This window comes from Oncorhynchus nerka, linkage group LG5 (genome assembly GCF_034236695.1).
Source record: "Oncorhynchus nerka isolate Pitt River linkage group LG5, Oner_Uvic_2.0, whole genome shotgun sequence".
NCBI classification, from domain to species: domain Eukaryota; kingdom Metazoa; phylum Chordata; class Actinopteri; order Salmoniformes; family Salmonidae; genus Oncorhynchus; species Oncorhynchus nerka.
The window spans coordinates 51,649,186-51,668,278 of NC_088400.1; the positions used below are offsets into that span (position 1 = coordinate 51,649,186).

General features: G+C 43.8%; 1 protein-coding gene across 2 annotated transcripts in view; it reads left to right on the top strand.

Moving 5' to 3' along the window:
- The window catches only part of LOC115129604 (neural cell adhesion molecule 2-like), a 451,208-nt gene extending 434,235 nt beyond the window's left edge, over window positions 1-16,973 (top strand). Inside the window, exons 16-17 of one of the 2 annotated variants that reach the window (XM_029660150.2) lie at window positions 11,363-11,479; window positions 13,752-16,973. In XM_029660150.2, the coding sequence (XP_029516010.1) occupies window positions 11,363-11,479; window positions 13,752-13,866 (232 nt within the window). In that variant the 3' untranslated portion in view covers window positions 13,867-16,973. The remainder of the gene's footprint in view (window positions 1-11,362; window positions 11,480-13,751) is intronic. The other variant, XM_029660152.2, reaches the window with a different exon arrangement.
- The last annotated feature ends 2,120 nt before the right edge of the window (window positions 16,974-19,093 follow it).

Consider the following 19,093-nt stretch of genomic DNA (forward strand, 5'->3'; position numbering starts at 1 on the left):
TTTCTGGGATAATGGTGTTGATGCGAGCCATGACCAGCCTTTCAAAGCACTTGTGAGTGCTACAGGTCGGTAGTCATTTAGGCAGGTTACCTTAGTGTTTTGGGGCACAGGCACTATGGTGGTCTGCTTAAAACATGTTGATATTACAGACTCGGACAAGGAGAGGTTGACAATGAAGACACTTGCCAGTTGGTCAGTGCATGCTTGCAGTACACGTCCTGGTAATCTGTCTGGCCCTGCGGCCTTGTGAATGTTGACCTGTTTAAAGGTCTTACTCACATTTGCTGTGGAGAGCGTGATCACACTGTTTACTGGAATAGCTGGTGCTCTCATGCATGTTTCAGTGTTATTTGCCTCATGGCGAGCATAGTTTAGCTTGTCTGGTAGGTTTGTGTCACTGGGCAGCTCTCGGCTGTACTTCTTTCCTAGTCTGTAATGGTTTGCGAGCCCTGCCACATCCGACGAGCGTCAGAGCCAGTGTAGTACAATTCAATCTTACTCCTCTATTGACTCTTTGCCTGTTTCATTGTTCGTCGGATGGCATAGCGGGATTTCTTATAAGCTTCCGTGTTAGAGTCCCGGTCCTTGAAAGCGGCAGCTCTAGCCTTTAGCTCAGTGTGGATGCTGCCTGTATTCCAATCCTTCTGGTTGGGGTATATACGTACAGTTACTGTGGGGATGGCGTCACCGATGCACTTAATGATGAAGCCAATGACTGATGTGGGTTACTCCTCAATGCCATCGGAGGAATCCTGGAACATATTCCAGTCTGTGCTAGCAAAATAGTCCTGTAGCTTAGCATCTGCTTCATCTGACCACTTTGTTATTGATCTAGTCACTGGTGCTTCCTGCTATAATTTTTGCTTGTAAGCTTGCTTGTAAAGCAACGTTTGTGGCGTGTGTGCACATACATGTGTACGTGAAAAAATCTGTATATGTGAAAGAGGGGAAATACAAGGCTATGTGTTTGTTCGGGGTGTCTAAATCTAGGTTACAGTGTATGCATATGTGTGTTCAGGATTCACTGAGCATGCCATTACAAAACCACAGCTATTACTATTTACCTCCACTCTCATTCCATGGAACTGGAGTTTAAATTGAAACAGCATGAATAATTAATAAATGCAAGATAAGACTGACTCTAGCACAGCAGAATGGATGGAAAGAGTGATAGAGCTTGGGAAAGATGGAAAGAGAGAGAGAGGTTAGGGAGAGCGAGAGATAAAGAGAGTGAAAGAGGAGAGAGGAACAGAGGGATGGATAGAGTGGGAGAGTTGTCAGTGTGCCTACGTGCTGTCTCTCAGCCAAGGCAAAGGAAGCGAAGAGGCTAACAAGACAGCGTGTAGCTAAACTAACATTGTGCTGATTTACAAGGAGGTGTAATGGAGTCTACAGTGTGTTTGTGTGTGTGTGTACTTGCGTGTGGGTGGGTAGGTGATACAGAACTTTTCAAAGTATTCATCCTTGCACTGCACTGCAGTGTCAGCTGTGCCACCAGAGACTCTGGGTTCGAGCCCAGGCTGCGACCGGGAGGTCCGTGGGGCGACGCACAATTGGCCTAGCGTCGTCCGGGTTAGGGAGGGCTTGGCCGGTAGGGATATCCTTGTCTCATCGCGCACCAGCGACTCCTGTGGCGGGCCGGGCGCAGTGCACGCTAACCAAGGTCGCCAGGTGCACAGTGTTTCCTCCGACACATTGGTGCGGCTGTCTTCCGGGTTGGATGCGCGCTGTGTTAAGAAGCAGTGCGGCTTGGTTGGGCTGTTTATCGGAGGACGCATGACTTTCGACCTTCGTCTCTCCCGAGCCCGTACGGGAGTTGTAGCGATTGGATACTAACAATTGGATACCACGAAATTGTGGAGAAAAAAAAAAGAAAAAAGGATTCATACCCCTTGGCGTTTTTCCTATTTTGTTGTATTAAAACCTGTAATTTAAATGGATTTTTTTGGTGATTTCATGTAATGGACATACACAAAATAGTCCAAATTGGTGAAGTGAAATGAAAAAAATAACTTGTTTAAAAAATAAATAAAAATGTAAAACGGATAACTGGTGGGTGCATTTGTATTTTTGCTATGAAGCCTCTAAATAAGACCTGGATCAACCAACTACCGTCAGAATTCACATAATTAGTTAAATAAAGTCCACCTGTGTGCAATCTAAGTGTCACATGATCTCAGTATATACAGTGACTTGCGAAAGTATTCTCCCCCTTGGCATTTTTCCTATTTTGTTGCCTCACAACCTGGAATTAAATTATATTTTGGGGGGGTTTGTATCATTTGATTTACACAAAATACCTACCACTTTGAAGATGCAAAGTACTTTTTCATGTGAAACAAACAAGAAATAAGACAAAAAAACTGAAAACTTGAGCATGCATAACTATTTACCCCCCAAAGTCCATACTTTGTAGAGTCACTTTTTGCAGCAATTACAGCTGCAAGTTCTTGGGGTATGTTTCTATAAGCTTGGCACATCTAGCCAATGGGATCTTTGCCTATTCTTCAAGGCAAAACTGCTCCAGCTCCTTCAAGTTGGATGGGTTCCGCTGGTGTACAGCAATCTTTAAGTCATACCACAAATTCTCAATTGGATAGAGAAGCCCCAGAGTCTGCAACACCACGAAGCAAGGGGCACCATCAAACAAGTGGCACCATGAAGACCAAGGAGCTCTCCAAACATGTCAGGGACAAAGTTGTGAAGAAGTACAGATTAGGGTTGGGTTATAAAAAAATATCCAAAACTTTGAACATCCCACAGAGCACCATTAAATCATTTAACATTTACATTTAAGTCATTTAGCAGACGCTCTTATCCAGAGCGACTTACAAATTGGTGCTTTCACCTTATGACATCCAGTGGAACAGCCACTTTACAATAGTGCATCTAGGTCTTTTAGGGGGGGGGAGAAGGATTACTTTATCCTATCCTAGGTATTCCTTAAAGAGGTGGGGTTTCAGGTGTCTCCGGAAGGTGGTGATTGACTCCGCTGTCCTGGCGTCGTGAGGAGTTTGTTCCACCATTGGGGGCCAGAGCAGCGAACAGTTTTGACTGGGCTGGCGGGAACTGTACTTCCTCAGTGGTAGCAGGCCAGAGGTGGATGAACGCAGTGCCCTTGTTTGGGTGTAGGGCCTGATCAGAGCCTGGAGGTACTGAGGTGCCGTTCCCCTCACAGCTCCGTAGGCAAGCACCAAGCGGATGCGAGCTTCAACTGGAAGCCAGTGGAGAGAGCGGAGGAGCGGGGTGACGTGAGAGAACTTGGGAAGGTTGAACACCAGACGGGCTGCGGCGTTCTGGATGAGTTGTAGGGGTTTAATGGCACAGGCAGGAGCCCAGCCAACAGCGAGTTGCAGTAATCCAGACGGGAGATGACAAGTGCCTGGATTAGGACCTGCGCCGCTTCCTGTGTGAGGCAGGGTCGTACTCTGCGGATGTTGTAGAGCATGAACCTACAGGAACGGGCCACCGCCTTGATGTTATTTGAGAACGACAGGGTGTTGTCCAGGATCACGCCAAGGTTCTTAGCGCTCTGGGACGAGGACACAATGGAGTTGTCAACCGTGATGGCGAGATCATGGAAAGTCCTTCCCCGGGAGGAAGAGCAGCTCCGTCTTGCCGAGGTTCAGCTTGAGGTGATGATCCGTCATCCACACTGATATGTCTGCCAGACATGCAGAGATGCGATTCGCCACCTGGTCGTCAGAAGGGGGAAAGGAGACGATTAATTGTGTGTCGTCTGCATAGCAATGATAGGAGAGACCATGTGAGGTTATGACAGAGCCAAGTGACTTGGTGTATAGCGAGAATAGGAGAGGGCCTAGAACAGAGCCCTGGGGGACACCAGTGGTGAGAGCACGTGGTGAGGAGACGGATTCTCGCCACGCCACCTGGTAGGAGCGACCTGTCAGGTAGGACGCAATCAAGCGTGGGCCGCGCCGGAGATGCCCAACTCGGAGAGGGTGGAGAGGAGGATCTGATGGTTCACAGTATCGAAGGCAGCCGATAGGTCTAGAAGGATGAGAGCAGAGGAGAGAGAGTTAGCTTTAGCAGTGCGGAGCGCCTCCGTGATACAGAGAAGAGCAGTCTCAGTTGAATGACTAGTCTTGAAACCTGACTGATTTGGATCAAGAAGGTCATTCTGAGAGAGATAGCGGGAGAGCTGGCCAAGGACGGCACGTTCAAGAGTTTTGGAGAGAAAAGAAAGAAGGGATACTGGTCTGTAGTTGTTGACATCGGAGGGATCGAGTGTAGGTTTTTCAGAAGGGGTGCAACTCTCGCTCTCTTGAAGACGGGAGGGACGTAGCCAGCGGTCAGGGATGAGTTGATGAGCGAGGTGAGGTAAGGGAGAAGGTCACCGGAGATGGTCTGGAGAAGAGAGGAGGGGATAGGGTCAAGCGGGCAGGTTGTTGGGCGGCCGGCCGTCACAAGACGCGAGATGTCATCTGGAGAGAGAGGGAGAAAGAGGTCAGAGCACAGGGTAGGGCAGTGTGAGCAGAACCAGCGGTGTCGTTTGACTTAGCAAACGAGGATCGGATGTCGTCGACCTTCTTTTCAAAATGGTTGACGAAGTCATCTGCAGAGAGGGAGGAGGGGGAGGGGGAGGAGGATTCAAGAGGGAGGAGAAGGTGGCAAAGAGCTTCCTAGGGTTAGAGGCAGATGCTTGGAAGTTAGAGTGGTAGAAAGTGGCTTTAGCAGCAGAGACAGAGGAGGAAAATGTAGAGAGGAGGGAGTGAAAGGATGCCAGGTAGTTTTCCTCCATTTCCGCTCGGCTGCCCGGAGCCCTGTTCTGTGAGCTCGCAATGAGTCGTCGAGCCACGGAGCGGGAGGGGAGGACCGAGCCGGCCTGGAGGATAGGGGACATAGAGAGTCAAAGGATGCAGAAAGGGAGGAGAGGAGGGTTGAGGAGGCAGAATCAGGAGATAGGTTGGAGAAGGTTTGAGCAGAGGGAAGAGATGATAGGATGGAAGAGGAGAGAGTAGCGGGGGAGAGAGAGCGAAGGTTGGGACGGCGCGATACCATCCGAGTAGGGGCAGTGTGGGAAGTGTTGGATGAGAGCGAGAGGGAAAAGGATACAAGGTAGTGGTCGGAGACTTGGAGGAGTTGCAATGAGGTTAGTGGAGGAACAGCATCTAGTAAAGATGAGGTCGAGCGTATTGCCTGCCTTGTGAGTAGGGGGAAGGTGAGAGGGTGAGGTCAAAAGAGGAGAGGAGTGGAAAGAAGGAGGCAGAGAGGAATGAGTCAAAGGTCGTGGGGAGGTTAAAGTCGCCCAGAACTGTGAGAGGTGAGCCGTCCTCAGGAAAGGAGCTTATCAAGGCATCAAGCTCATTGATGAACTCTCCGAGGAACCTGGAGGGCGATAAATGATAAGGATGTTAAGCTTGAAAGGGCTGGTAACTGTGACAGCATGGAATTCAAAGGAGGGCGATAGACAGATGGGTAAGGGGAGAGAGAGGAATGACCACTTGGGAGAGATGAGGATCCCGGTGCCACCACCCCGCTGACCAGAAGCTCTCGGGGTGTGCGAGAGCACGTGGGCGGACGAAGAGAGAGCAGTAGGAGTAGCGGTGTTGTCTGTGGTGATCCATGTTTCCGTCAGAGCCAAGAAGTCGAGGGACTGGAGGGAGGCATAGGCTGAGATGAACTCTGCCTTGTTGGCCGCAGATCGGCAGTTCCAGAGGCTACCGGAGACCTGGAACTCCACGTGGGTCGTGCGCTGGGACCACCAGATTAGGGTGGCTGCGGCCATGCGGTGTGGAGCGTTTGTATGGTCTGTGCAGAGAGGAGAGAACAGGGATAGACAGACACATAGTTGACAGGCTAGAGAAGAGGCTACGCTAATGCAGAGGAGATTGGAATGACAAGTGGACTACACGTCTCGAATGTTCAGAAAGTTAAGCTTACGTAGCAAGAATCTAATTGACTAAAATGATTAAAATGATAGAGTACTGCTGGGGTAGGCTAGCTGCGTTGTTGACACTACCCTAATCAAGTCGTACCGTTGAGTGTGAAGTTTCTACAATGCTGCTTTTCGGGAGCTAGCTGGCTAGCTAGCAGTGTTGGTTACGTTACGTTGCGTTAGGAGAACGACAATAGCTGGCTAGCTAACCTAGAAAATCGCTCTAGACTACACAATTATCTTTGAAACAAAGACGGCTATGTAGCTAGCTATGTAGCTAGCTACGATCAAACAAATCACACCGTTGGGACTGTAATGAAATGAAATGAAAAAGTGATACTACCTGTGGAGCGACGCGGAATGCGACCGGAATGCGAAAGTTCTATTCAGTAGACGTTGGCTGGCTATTGGCTAGCTAGGAGTGTCTCCTACGTTAAGGACGACAAAATAGCTGGCTAGCTAACCTCGGTGAATTAAGATAATCACTCTAAGACTACACACTCTAAACTACACAATTACGAAGACAGCAAAGACAACTATGTAGCTATCTAATACTACACTAATCAAGTCGTTCGGTTGAGTGTGATAGTTACTACAGTGCTACGGTAGCCGGTGAACGTAATGCTAGCTGGCTAGCTGCTAGGCAGATAGGAGGGCGACGAAATACGATAATAACGCAATTATCACTCTAAGACTCCACACTCTAAGCTACACAATTATCTTGGATACGAAGACAGCAAAGACAACTATGTAGCTAGCTATGTAGCTAGCTAACACTACACTAATCAAGTCGTTCAGTTGAGTGTGATAGTTACTACAGTGCTACGGTAGCCGGTGAACGTATGCTAGCTGGCTAGCTGCTAGGCAGATAGGAGGGCGACGAAATACGATAATAACGCAATTATCACTCTAAGACTCCACACTCTAAGCTACACAATTATCTTGGATACGAAGACAGCAAAGACAACTATGTAGCTAGCTATGTAGCTAGCTAACACTACACTAATCAAGTCGTTCAGTTGAGTGTGATAGTTACTACAGTGCTACGGTAGACGGTGAACGTGTTGGACAGATAGGAGACGACGAAATACGATAATTACGCAATTATCTTTGATACAACGACGACTATAAAATAAATCCTTTATTAAAAAATGGAAAGAATGGTGCCTCCCGGGTGGTGCAGTGGTCTAAGGCACTGCATCGCAGTGCTAGCTGTGCCACCAGAGACTCTGGGTTCAAGCCCAGGCTCGGTCGCAGCATGGGGCGACGCACAATTGGCCTAGCGTTGTCTGGGTTAGGGAGGGTTTGGCCGGTAGGGTCATCCTTGTCTCATCGCGCACTAGCGACTCCTGTGGCAGTCTGGGAGCAGTGCATGCTAACCAGGTCGCCAGCTGCACTGTGTTTCCTCCAACACATTGGTGCGGTTGGATGCGCGCTGTGTTAAGAAGCAGTGCGCTTGGCTTGGTTGGGTTGTGTTTCGGAGGACGCATGGCTTTCAATCTTCGTCTCTCCCGAGCCCGTACGGGAGTTGTAGCTATGAGACAAGATAGTAACTACTAACAATTGGTATACCACGGAAAAGGGGGGTAATTTTTTTTTTAAATGGAAAGAATATGGCACCACAGCAAACCTGTAAGAGCCAAGGTGGGCATTAATCAGAGAGGCAGCAAAGAGACCAAAGATAACCCTGAAGGAGGTGCAAAGCTCCACAGCGGAAATTGGAGTATCTGTCCATAGGACCACTTTAAGCCGTACACTCCACAGAGCTGGACGTTACGGAAGAGTGGCCAGAAAGAAACCATTGCTTCAAGACAAAAATAAGCATACATGTTTGGTGTTTGCCAAAAGGCATGTGGGAGACTCCCCAAACATTTGGAAGAAGGTACTCTGCACTGATGAGGCTAAAATTGAGCTTTTTGGCCATCAAGGAAAAATACCGCATCATCCCAAGAACACCATCCCCACAGGGAAGCATTGTAGTGGCAGCATCATGCGGTGGGGATGTTTTTCATCGGCAGGGACTGGGAAACTGGTCATAATTGAAGGAATGATGGATGGCGCTAAACATAGAGAAATTCTTAAGGGAAACTTGTTTCAGTCTTTCAGGGATTTGAGACTGGAGGACAATGACACTAAGCATACTGCTAAAGCAACACTTGAGTGGTTTAAGGGGAAACATTTAAATGTCTTGGAATGGCCTAGTCAAAGTCCATTCATCAATACAATTTAGAATATGTGGTATGATTTAGAGATTGCTGTACACCAGCAGAGCAGTTTTGCCTTGAATAATGGATGAAAATCCCAGTGGCTAGATGTTCCAAGCTTATAGATACATACCCCAAGAAACTTGCAGCAGTAATTGCTGCAGAAGGTGACTCTACAAAGTATTGACTTTGAGGGGGTGAATAGTTATGCATGCTTTGTTTCACAAGAAAAAATATTTTGCATCTTCAAAGTGTTAGGCATGTTGTATAACTCAAATGATACAAATCCCCCAAAAATCTATTTTAATTCCAGGTTGTAAGGCAACAAAATAGGACAAATGCCAAGGGGGGGGGTACTTTTGCAAGCCATTATATCTTCCTGCTGAGACTGCAGACTGCCTCTGATTTACGCCTTTCAACCCATCTGAGGGATTTGGATTAATGGAAAGTAGGAGATGCTTTAAGTTTAAGATGCTAATTCAGATCCACCACGGTGCTTAAGTGGTGCTAAGATGGGATTCTAAGTCTTAGAGATGTGTTGAATGTTTTGTAGGATTGTATAAGTTATGTAAGACACTTACATGTAAATGGTCCACCTACTCATGACAGTAAGTGGTGAATGGAAAGAGATGATACCGTATGTGTAGTAACATTAGATTCTGATGGAGTTGACTTGGGTAGGGTTGTGATTCGTAATTCGTGTATGGTTGTGCTGGTCATGTCTATGACGGGAAGCATACAGCGTGTCTTACCAGTTTGCTTTGGGCAGCATCTCATTCCAAAAAAGTTGTTCCCTTTTTTGCAGCCTCGCTAGATCTGATTAAAATCAGTATAAGCAAAATAGAAGAAAATAGCTAGAGCTACTGCTTACACCAACTCAATTGTCTCAGATCTGCAGGGTGGTTGAACAAGGGCAGAGGGAAAGGGACATTATTACCCTCTCCTTCCCGCACAATAGCGGCCCACTTTCTTTTTCCCAAAGAATCACATTATCACTAAACAATTTGATTAAATTAAAATAACTTGAATTCACTGGCTAATTAACTATTCATTGATTTCAGGAATGCATGCTTTCAGCATTTTTAGGTGACTATGCATACAAATGTAAATTAGCAATGTATAATTATTTAGTTGCATATTTGATGTGTTTTTGCCTGCCATAATTAATATTGTATTGAGCAATGACGTGCTTATGTGGAAAAGGTGGTAATAAACAGTTTGTCCTTTTTAATCGATTCACATTGTATAGAAACACAAACAGAGATAAGTCATAATTAGAATAATTTATTTAGCTTATACTGTATAGTGCTTTTCAGTACAAAGAAATAATCTCAAAGTGCTTAAAAAACTAAATAAACAAGCACAGCGCTATAAAAACAAATGAACACATGTTAAAATAGAGAGAAATGCATTTAGGGACCTAATACTACTATGAATAACTATGAACACCCAACATGATTGATTAACCCATTTATGTCTTCTACATAGACAAATGTACAAGTAATCTCCTATACTTAATTATTGTTTAACATTTAAAGCACTGTACACTTTTCACTAAGTGGGAAATATAGTGGCAAAGTAACTGACCAGGTTTTTTTTTAGGTTTGTAAGACTAGTTCTGCATCTTGGAGGAAATAGTAATTGAGTCATCTTTGGTTTAGGAGTGTTGTCTTATGTTTTTAGGTTATAATTGGATATGTAAGGTCTGGTGGGACGCGAGCACTGCACTTTTGCTTCGTATAAAGCATGGTTTATATGTGCTTCCTACATGCTGTTTTAGAGGACTTGGACTCATTTTCCCTTGTATTTAAAGCAGGGGTCTCAAACTACAAGTGGGGCCAAAGGCAAGCTGCTTTATTGTGGATGGTACTTGTCAATTGTCTTTAGATGTTTATATTCTACCTTCTCAGACTGCTTGAGGAATGAAGCTTATACTAGGCATACACTACACACTTCTAAAATCTTAACAACTTGGACGTGCGCCAATTTCCTTGTCCCAAATATTACATTCTGTCCCTCCTCAACCCCAGGTTGCTCACATTACACAATGATTCCCTAGTTGATCTTGCCCTGAGTTTCTCGGTTGTCATTAGTGTGCACATTATTATGTGCAGAAACATTTTGAAAAAGAGACAGAGGAGCAGATTATGGACTTAATATGAAATAAAAATGATAATATGAAATTATCTTTTTGGTTTCTAACACGGTAGGATGCAGATGTAATATTGGTGCCCCTGGTGGGTGGAGATTTCACTGAAGAACCAATGGAATGGTCTAAAATGAGCAAACTCCGCTCATCCGGGTCACCAGGCCATGTAAAATGAACTTGCCATTGAAAGGCATTGCGTTCTCTCCACAGCTCCACCAATCTATCTTGGTCTCTATCTATCTCTATCCATGTGTGTGTTGCTGTTGCTTTTTTCTTCGCCATCATTGTTGGTCTCACATGCTGAGTACTCATTTGGCTATTGTCAGCAGTCCTTGCCCAATTGCATCGTAGTACTGCACATACTACAAGATGTACAACCAAAATGTCAGAAAATTCTCAGACAACCGACAGGGGTCTGGAGAACGGAACAGCCATCATCAGTGTGTCCTTGACACGCTCAAACTTTGTGAGTCCCAACATACTAATCCTAGCCCTAATTCATAGGATTTCACCCCGATCATGGAAATTTGTCTGGGACGGCAAAAACGTGGCGAATTTGTGGCAGAATATTGAGCAGTGTATGCCCGGCATTATGGATTTTTGGGGCTTATTATAGGACATCGGCCCCCTCAGAGTCACTACTGACATACTGTGGAGCTTAACACCCAAAACCTCTGAGATAGGAAGTGGTTGAACCCAGAGCCAACCAGGTTCCCCCGACTCAGCCCAATTCAATCCCTTTGGATTGTCAGCAAGCCCCAAAGCACTGGTGTGGATAGCCTTATTGGCGCGATTAACATGGTCGTAGGAAAGAGCAAGCGAGGGAACGAGAGAGGCTTCCCCACTGTGCTTTGGTGTCACTTGGAGGCTCTGTTAGATTATAGGCAGGCACACTGAGATATTGCCTCAGCATTCTGTGTGAGGGTTAAGTATACAAGGTTGCATGGAGACATGGCCGCTGGAGATATCATAGAAGAGGAGAGATGAGAACAGGAAAGCGCTGCTTCTGTCTGCTTTGTGTAACAAATGGATTTGCTGAAGTTTGTGTGTAACTGTGTGTGCACGCATGTGCATGCTCATGCCTGTGTGTGTGTGTGTGTTTGTGCGTAGGGGCGATGGGTCCAAGGATCCTATCGTTGAGATGAGAACGGAAGAGGAGAGAATAACTAACCACGATGGGAGCCCAGTGCACGAACCCAACGAGACTACACCTCTCACAGAGCCAGAGTAAGGAACCAGAACCACTAGGATTCTAAGGCCCTGTCCACCCTAATGCTGTATTTAGATGGTTCGAGGTAGACGACAATCCGGATGTCATTGTTTTCAATGACAGCACGACGGTAAATGCCATTGAGGCAGGCTGTGAATGCCGTCAGTTGCGACTGTAGAAGGGACTTGCCCCCAGTTCAAATATTTAAACTTTTACCGTAGCGTTGTTTTCTACCGGATGTTGATTTACAGTGATTGTTTACTGAAATCACCATAGCAACGCATATGAGCGTGCTGGCTTGCTTTTGCCATCCCCCTCTTACTTGAGTTCATGTCCGGCTATGCTTACTGGTATGATGTTTTTTGCGTCCCTCGTCTAAATGCAGCATAATGTAACCCCACTCTAACCCAAATATGCAGCCATATTAGTAGAAAAGGGCACTTTAGTTGAAGTTGACAAGAAGCAAGTTGGTGTTTTAGTGTGTTTTCTAGGTCTTGGCTAATGGTGTTGCCCTTGCACTCACTTAACTGATGTAATTTATGGACATGGTTATAGGTTGTAGTAGTGGACCAGACATATAGTGGTGGAAATGTGCTTTAGTATGAAAGAGTATGGTGAATTCAGGCCACGACCATGTCCTGTCAGTGAAGAGCATTCTATAGTATATGGTTCAACAGCCAGGGGCCAAAGTCAAGGTTTATTCCATCTTATAACAGGCCTCTTCAACACAAGGGTGTACCTTGCCGATGGGATCGTTGAACGCTACTGGATTTGATAGTTGTAGTGTTGCCTTTAATCGACTGAGCTTGTATGAGTACTAGAAACGGCAGATTTTTAAGGAATATCTACATAGTGGTACAGAGGCCCATTATCAGCAACCATCACTCCTGTCTTCCAATGGCACGTTGTGTTAGCTAATCCAAGTTTATCATTTTAAAAGGCTGATTGATCATTAGAAACCAATTTTTCAATTATGTTAGCACAGCTGAAAACTGTTGTTCTAATTAAAGACGCAATACAACTGGCCTTCATTAGACTAGTTGATTATCTGGAGCATCAGCATTTGTGGGTTCGATTACAGGCTCAAAATGGCAAGAATCAAATAACTTTCTTCTGATACTCGTCAGTCTACTCTTGTTCTGAGAATTTCCATTGAGAAATTGCCAAGAAACTGAAGATCTCGTACAATGATGTGTATTATTCCCTTCACAGAACAGTGCAAGCTGACTAACCAGAATAGAAAGAGGAGTGGGAGGCCCCGGTGCACAACTGAGCAAGAGGACAAGTACATTAGAGTGTCCAGTTTGAGAAACAAACGCCCCGCAAAACACCAGTCTCAACGGCAACAGTGAAGAGGCGACTACGGATGCTGGCCTTCTAGGCAGAGTTGCAAAGAAAAAGCCATATCTCAGACTGGCCAATAAAAATAGAAGATTAAGATGGGCAAAATAACACAGAAACAACAGTTTTCAGCTGTGCTAACATTATTGCAAAAGGGTTTTCTAATGATCAATTAGCCTTTTAAAATGATAAACTTGGATTACCTAACACAACGTGCCTTTGGAACACAACAGTGATAGTTGCTGATAATGGGCCTTTGTACGCCTACGTAGATATCCCATTAAATATCAGCCGTTTCCAGCTACAATAGTCATTTACAACATTAACAATATCTACACTGTATTTCTGATCAATTTGATGTTATTTTAATAGACAAAGATTTGTGCTTTTCTTTGAAAAACAAGGGCATTTCTAACTGACCAAAAGCTTTTGAATGGTAGTGTAGGTTCAGTAATTCATTTGAGGGCTGTTGAAACTGTTGATATTATAAACCACCATATTAATATATTGATCAAGTAAATGTATTAATTGGACAGTGATAACTTTGAATGTATTACATGCATTGAGTAGCAGTAAGGTACCGCTACTTATGTTATGGATGCATCATTCTCCATCGTGCTCACTCTATGCTGCCATGGAAACTACCACTCATCCCACCTCTTATAGTTTGCCAATAAGGATGCATGCTCTGTATGTGTGTATGTAAATTATTTAGCTAAATGTCATATCAAAATGTATACATTTCACAGGGTGATAAAGTCCTTTCACATTCCACATTTCTACGAATTGATTGTTTAAGAGTGTCTTCTCTGAAGTGTTACCGTAATTAACAATGAACTCATGGTCATGAGTGAGACTTGGGTTGAGTGAAATATGTAGTTATAATTAACCCTTTCATCTGAGGTCTCTCACTCAGACATGTCTGTCTCCTTTGTCTCTCTCCCACAGGAAGCTACCGCTGAAGGAGGAGAACGGGAAGGAGACGCTCAAGCCCGACATGATCGAGATCAAAGTGCACAGCGACAACAGCATCCACACAAAGCGGGACGACAGTAAAGCATAAAACGTGTGTGCCCTTTTGCCCCTCGCTGCAAACGAGAACATTTCGGAGCATCTTACCCTGAGATCAAAATACAGAAAATAACACAACACATAAAAAAATATATGTCCATAAGGGCCCAGAGAAAAAGAAAAGTGTGTGTAAATACAAATAAGAGAGAGAAAGCCAGAGAGAAAAAGAGAGGAAGACCCCAACAACAAGCATTTATATGTGACTAATCAATTATATTGTTTCTATCCCAGATGGCTCCAGTCAAGGACACTTTGTGTTGATCAGTGATTGTAATATTGTTTCTTTTTTTCCTCTGACTTTGGTTTTGTTGTTGTTTTTTACGCTTTTGCCGTTGCTTATCCGTTGCTTTTATTTATTTTCCTTCCCCCTCTTATTCAATCCCCATTTGCGAAAACACCCGCTCCTAAACACATGCATAAACACATACACACAAACACACCAAATCTCTCTGTCACACGGATAAGTACCGCCACTATCAACTCCCACTCAAGTCTGCTGTGCCTGGTAAAAAGATCTCCAACAGTAGCATTTACAGAGTAAGCTACCCTACCCTACCCTCACTGCAGCAGTCTCGTCTGTATTCTATTGCGGCTCTGGTCTAAGATGTGATGTCTGGGCTGTCCTGTCTAATGCTTGTGTACTACGCTACATTCGCCCCTGTATGCCTGAGTATGCCCACTCCTCTTTGAGCTTCCGGCTCAGAGAAAGTTGAGCTTGCTCATCGGTTATGCCACCATTTTGTTTTGTTTTTCTTTTAAAGAAGATGAAAAAATGTACAGGTACTTTAAAGGTACCTTTGCACATTGTAGTGATATTCGTCTTGGTGTGTCTGAATGAGAGCTTCCACTGAAGCGTGTGTCTGCTGTTATAAGTGTGAGAGCTATTTTTGTGTAAATATATTCAGCATATTTGATCAAAATCGTTTGCGTTAACTATGCAGACCGTCTGTCTCCATTATTTTACTAGTGTACCATGTATTTCCATAAGGTGACAGCATGACAGGAAAAAAAATCTCTGATGATAACAGCTATTTGTTAGCCAGTCGGAAAGAATCCCCCAAGATCCATTATGGTTCTTCTCATTATGGTGGTTACATCTGGGAGGACTACATGGTCAGTACACATGTTCTGTGTGGTCAGGAAGTAAGCCAGGAAATTTTTAATATTTTGAACAGAATATGAACATCGTTACACCTGCCACTGTTGACCAATGAGCTGGCTTCATTGTAGGGGATTGTGCAAGGCTGTGTTTTAGCACTGGTTTTGATGTGATGCCATGACCAATAATGTCAAGAACAGAGTACTGCTGTTTTTTGGCAGAAAATTCATCTGTACCGAGCCCTTAGAGTTATAGGTAATGTTTCCTGTGTATATGTTAACCGTCTTCATGGTGTATCCGTAACCAGGCTACAGCGCTTGTTATCTCACACAACAATAAACAACAGAGACCATTTTGTGTTATTTCATGGTTACTCTGCTTTACATTGTATGTTATTTTAATTCATTTTTTGCAGTAAAACATTTTTTTTTGTCATTTTTTCTCAAAGACAAGAAAAAAAACAATTGATGTTGACATGAAATTTAAATGTGAAAATAATGTGGTTGTCATACAGTTCTGTGAGTAGTTATTGGGAAAAAAGTAGTCTATAAAAATGAAAAGACGGTCATGCCCGATATTGTTTGTTTAATTTGAAAGTTGTGCCACCATTCTATTGGCTAAAGGCAAAAACCAATGATTGTCGAATTGTTCTGTTCTCAACTGCTAAAGACTAGACTCCAACACACGGGCATAAAGTATTTCAGTCATGCTATTTAGATACACTTACATTATAGCTGATTTTATTTTCATGCCAATATTAATGATCAAAAACCAATAACTTTTTTCTGTTCATTTCCTGTATCCAATGTTGTCATGTAAATAGGTAAAGAAAAAAAAGATATTTTACAAAGCTCGTGTAAATAGACCCGGAAAATATGAGTCTTTTTTCAAAAGCAAAAACAGGCTTTCTTGTGTGAACGCTCTCCAGCTGAAAAAAACACTTATTTTAGTTCTGGTCCGACAGTTCAGTGACGACGTGACAGTGGTCTTTACTATTCATCACTTTACCCTCAAGAAACCACACACACAGTGGGCCCTTAGGCCACTTCACATCATTTCAATGGAGGCTGTAATAAAGATAATAGCATGCCTTGGTTTTCCCACGGCCCATTGTCCCCCTGGTCCCTTGCTGCAGTGGCAACAGTGTAAACCATTAAATAAAAATGTAATAGGCTTGTTTGCCATTAGCCGAGGGAGCGGCGCACATGATCTTTGGAGACTGGACTGTTCCTTGCAGAGTCGACGTGACGGATACCGACGTGCTGCCCATTAGTTTGTAATTACCCTGTTGTTAATTATACAGTGGTGCTGTGAATGCTGGGGAATGTAGTATTTGCCACTGCTTGAGAGCTAGGTGGACTCTGACAGTTAGCTCTGCTAGGGTAACTAGGGTTTTAGCACAGGCAGCATACAGTATTTGAGCACTGAAATGTGTGTGTGCGTGCCTGTACATGTAAGTATAAGTCCATATGTGCTGTGTGCGTGTGCTGTGTGTGTCTTACACTGAATTAAAAAACGGATTATCATGTATATCGCTGTCATCAATTCTCTGGGTGGAGCGCTCTGCATGTGTGTCTGAGAATCCCCTCTACCCCTTTTTGCTCCATTGGTTTAACCCCATAAAACTGAGTTTGTTTTCTCCCCCAAAGCACGATGTGTAAACTGTACCTGCAATCTTGGAGTTGCTCTGTAGCCTGTTAAGACAACTGTAAATAGGGAGCACAGTGCCTGATGGCCATGAGATTTGTACATTTTATTTTATATCTGAATATGAGTCTTTTTCCCCATTCCCTCCTCCCAAATCTCTCCCCCTCGGACTCCGTCTCTGTCTCCATAGAGAGTACTGGTGTGTTTCTAGCTTCGTGGATTGTGTCCCCCCCCTCTTGTCCCCTTCTGGACTGAGTGTGCTTACGCAGGTAGTGGAAACTGTCGACGTGGCCGTAACCTGTGGAACACCCTGTAACAAACCTCCTGTAATTTTATCATCTGTAAATAAACATGTCCTGGTAAAAGATGATGCATGTGGGAGTCGGCCATTCAGGAGGTTTCATCTTGTCTTTTATCTTGGTTTTGGTTTTACTACATTTGGTGACCCACGTGAGGAGAAAAAAATAATAACTGTGGATGTCCCAAATGGTATACTGAAGTGCACTATATAGGGAATAGGGTGTCATTTGGGACACAGTTATCCTCATACAGGGCACCGGGTGTAGTGGTGCAACACAAAACTTGAATGGGAATTGATTCAATGTCAGACCTGGGTTCAAATACATTTGTATTTAAGCATTTGTATTTTAAATATTTATTTTCTTTGTATTGGAGTATTTTCAAATACATGCCAATATTTTACAAGTGTATTTCCAGATACATTCCATTATTCAACTACTTGTATTTTCAAAGAGAAAATATTCAAATACTCACTTCGAAATGTATGCGAAAGTAATTGAAATACAATAAATAGTACTTTAACTGAGAATATTCCAAAGACACCATTTATCAGCATGCTTTTGCACTTTAAGCAAAGTCAGTAAGTGCATATTTGTAAATAAATCTCAATCGCACCAAGGTTGCTTCCAAACCATATCAGTCAGCCTCGGATATTAAACTCGATTCTATTTCAAGAGACAAAGTGCTTTATTAACGATATTTTACACTAAAAAAACTTAGAGCTCAGCTCAAAGGGCTCCAAATGGTTCAAAATGAGAGACAACGAGAACTGAAGTGTTTTCTAACTAAGTTGCCCCCTCTTCAAACCTCATTTGAAGTTTATAGATAACATGTACTCGCACTGCTCGCTGCTCTGTTTTCACTATGAGAGGGCACTGCTCACTGATGGTTTGATTTGGCTTTGAGGGCTTCTCTCTGTTATTGCTCGATGTCAACGGACTTTTCACCAAATTGGATGATATTTGTCTGAAACCAGTTCAAAGTAGGGTGACCCAAATATGAAAAATGACTAACTGGTACATTGATCAAGTTTGATCAGAAGGTTAATGCTCCCCTCCCTCCGTGTCAAACAATTGGATTCAGGAGACAGGCATTAACATGGATTTACTTCCGGCTTTATGTAATAAATTAAATATGTACCGTTATCATTTGTGCACCTTTACCTTGCTTTGGCCTCGTTTTTAAACCGTAAATCTCAAGCAGAACGTACTACCAAAGATACTGGTAACGTTTCATCTGGGGTTTGACTGTTAGCTAGAAAGCTACTTACCAGCATGCCGGGAAAAAGCACACTGTGTTGTGACTGGATGCCGTAGTGTAAAAATAACCTTACACTATTTCCCGAAGAATGAAGACATCCGAAATCAGTGGCTGCTTTGCATTTTGGGTGGAAAGGCTGCACAGAAAATTATGATGTGGTCAGGCATGTGCAGTGTACATTTTGAGTGAAATTGCTTTATCAGTTGGAGAGAACATACGATAGGTCTTGCCAGGCAGCTAATCCTGAAGACTGAAGACCATTATTGGCAGTGGATCTTGCAAGCGCTGACCATAATGTAAGTATCAGCGTTTGAGGAGTCTGACATGTTAGCCAACATTAAAGTTAGATAATGCAACTGTGGCTGTAGATGCTTTGACTTGTGAACGGTGTATTTTCTGTAACATACAGTGAGGGAAAAAAGTATTTGATCCCCTGCTGATTTTGTACGTTTGCCCACTGACAAAGAAATGATCAGTCTATATTTTTAATGTAGGTTTATTTGAACAGTGAGAGATAGAATAACAACAACAAAAAATCTGGAAAAAAGCATGTAAAAATTGTTATAAATTGATTTGCATTTTAATGAGGGAAATAAGTATTTGACCCCTCTGCAAAACATGACTTAGTACTTGGTGGTAAAACCCTTGTTGGCAATCACAGAGGTCAGACGTTTCTTGTAGTTGGGCACCAGGTTTGCACACATCTCAGGAGGGATTTTGTCCCACTCCTCTGCAGATCTTCTCCAAGTCATTAAGGTTTCGGGGCTGGCGTTTGGCAACTCGAACCTTCAGCTCCCTCCACAGATTTTCTATGGGATTAAGGTCTGGAAACTGGCTAGGCCACTCCAGGGCCTTAATGTGCTTCTTATTGAGCCACTCCTTGTTGCCTTGGCCGTGTGTTTTGGGTCATTGT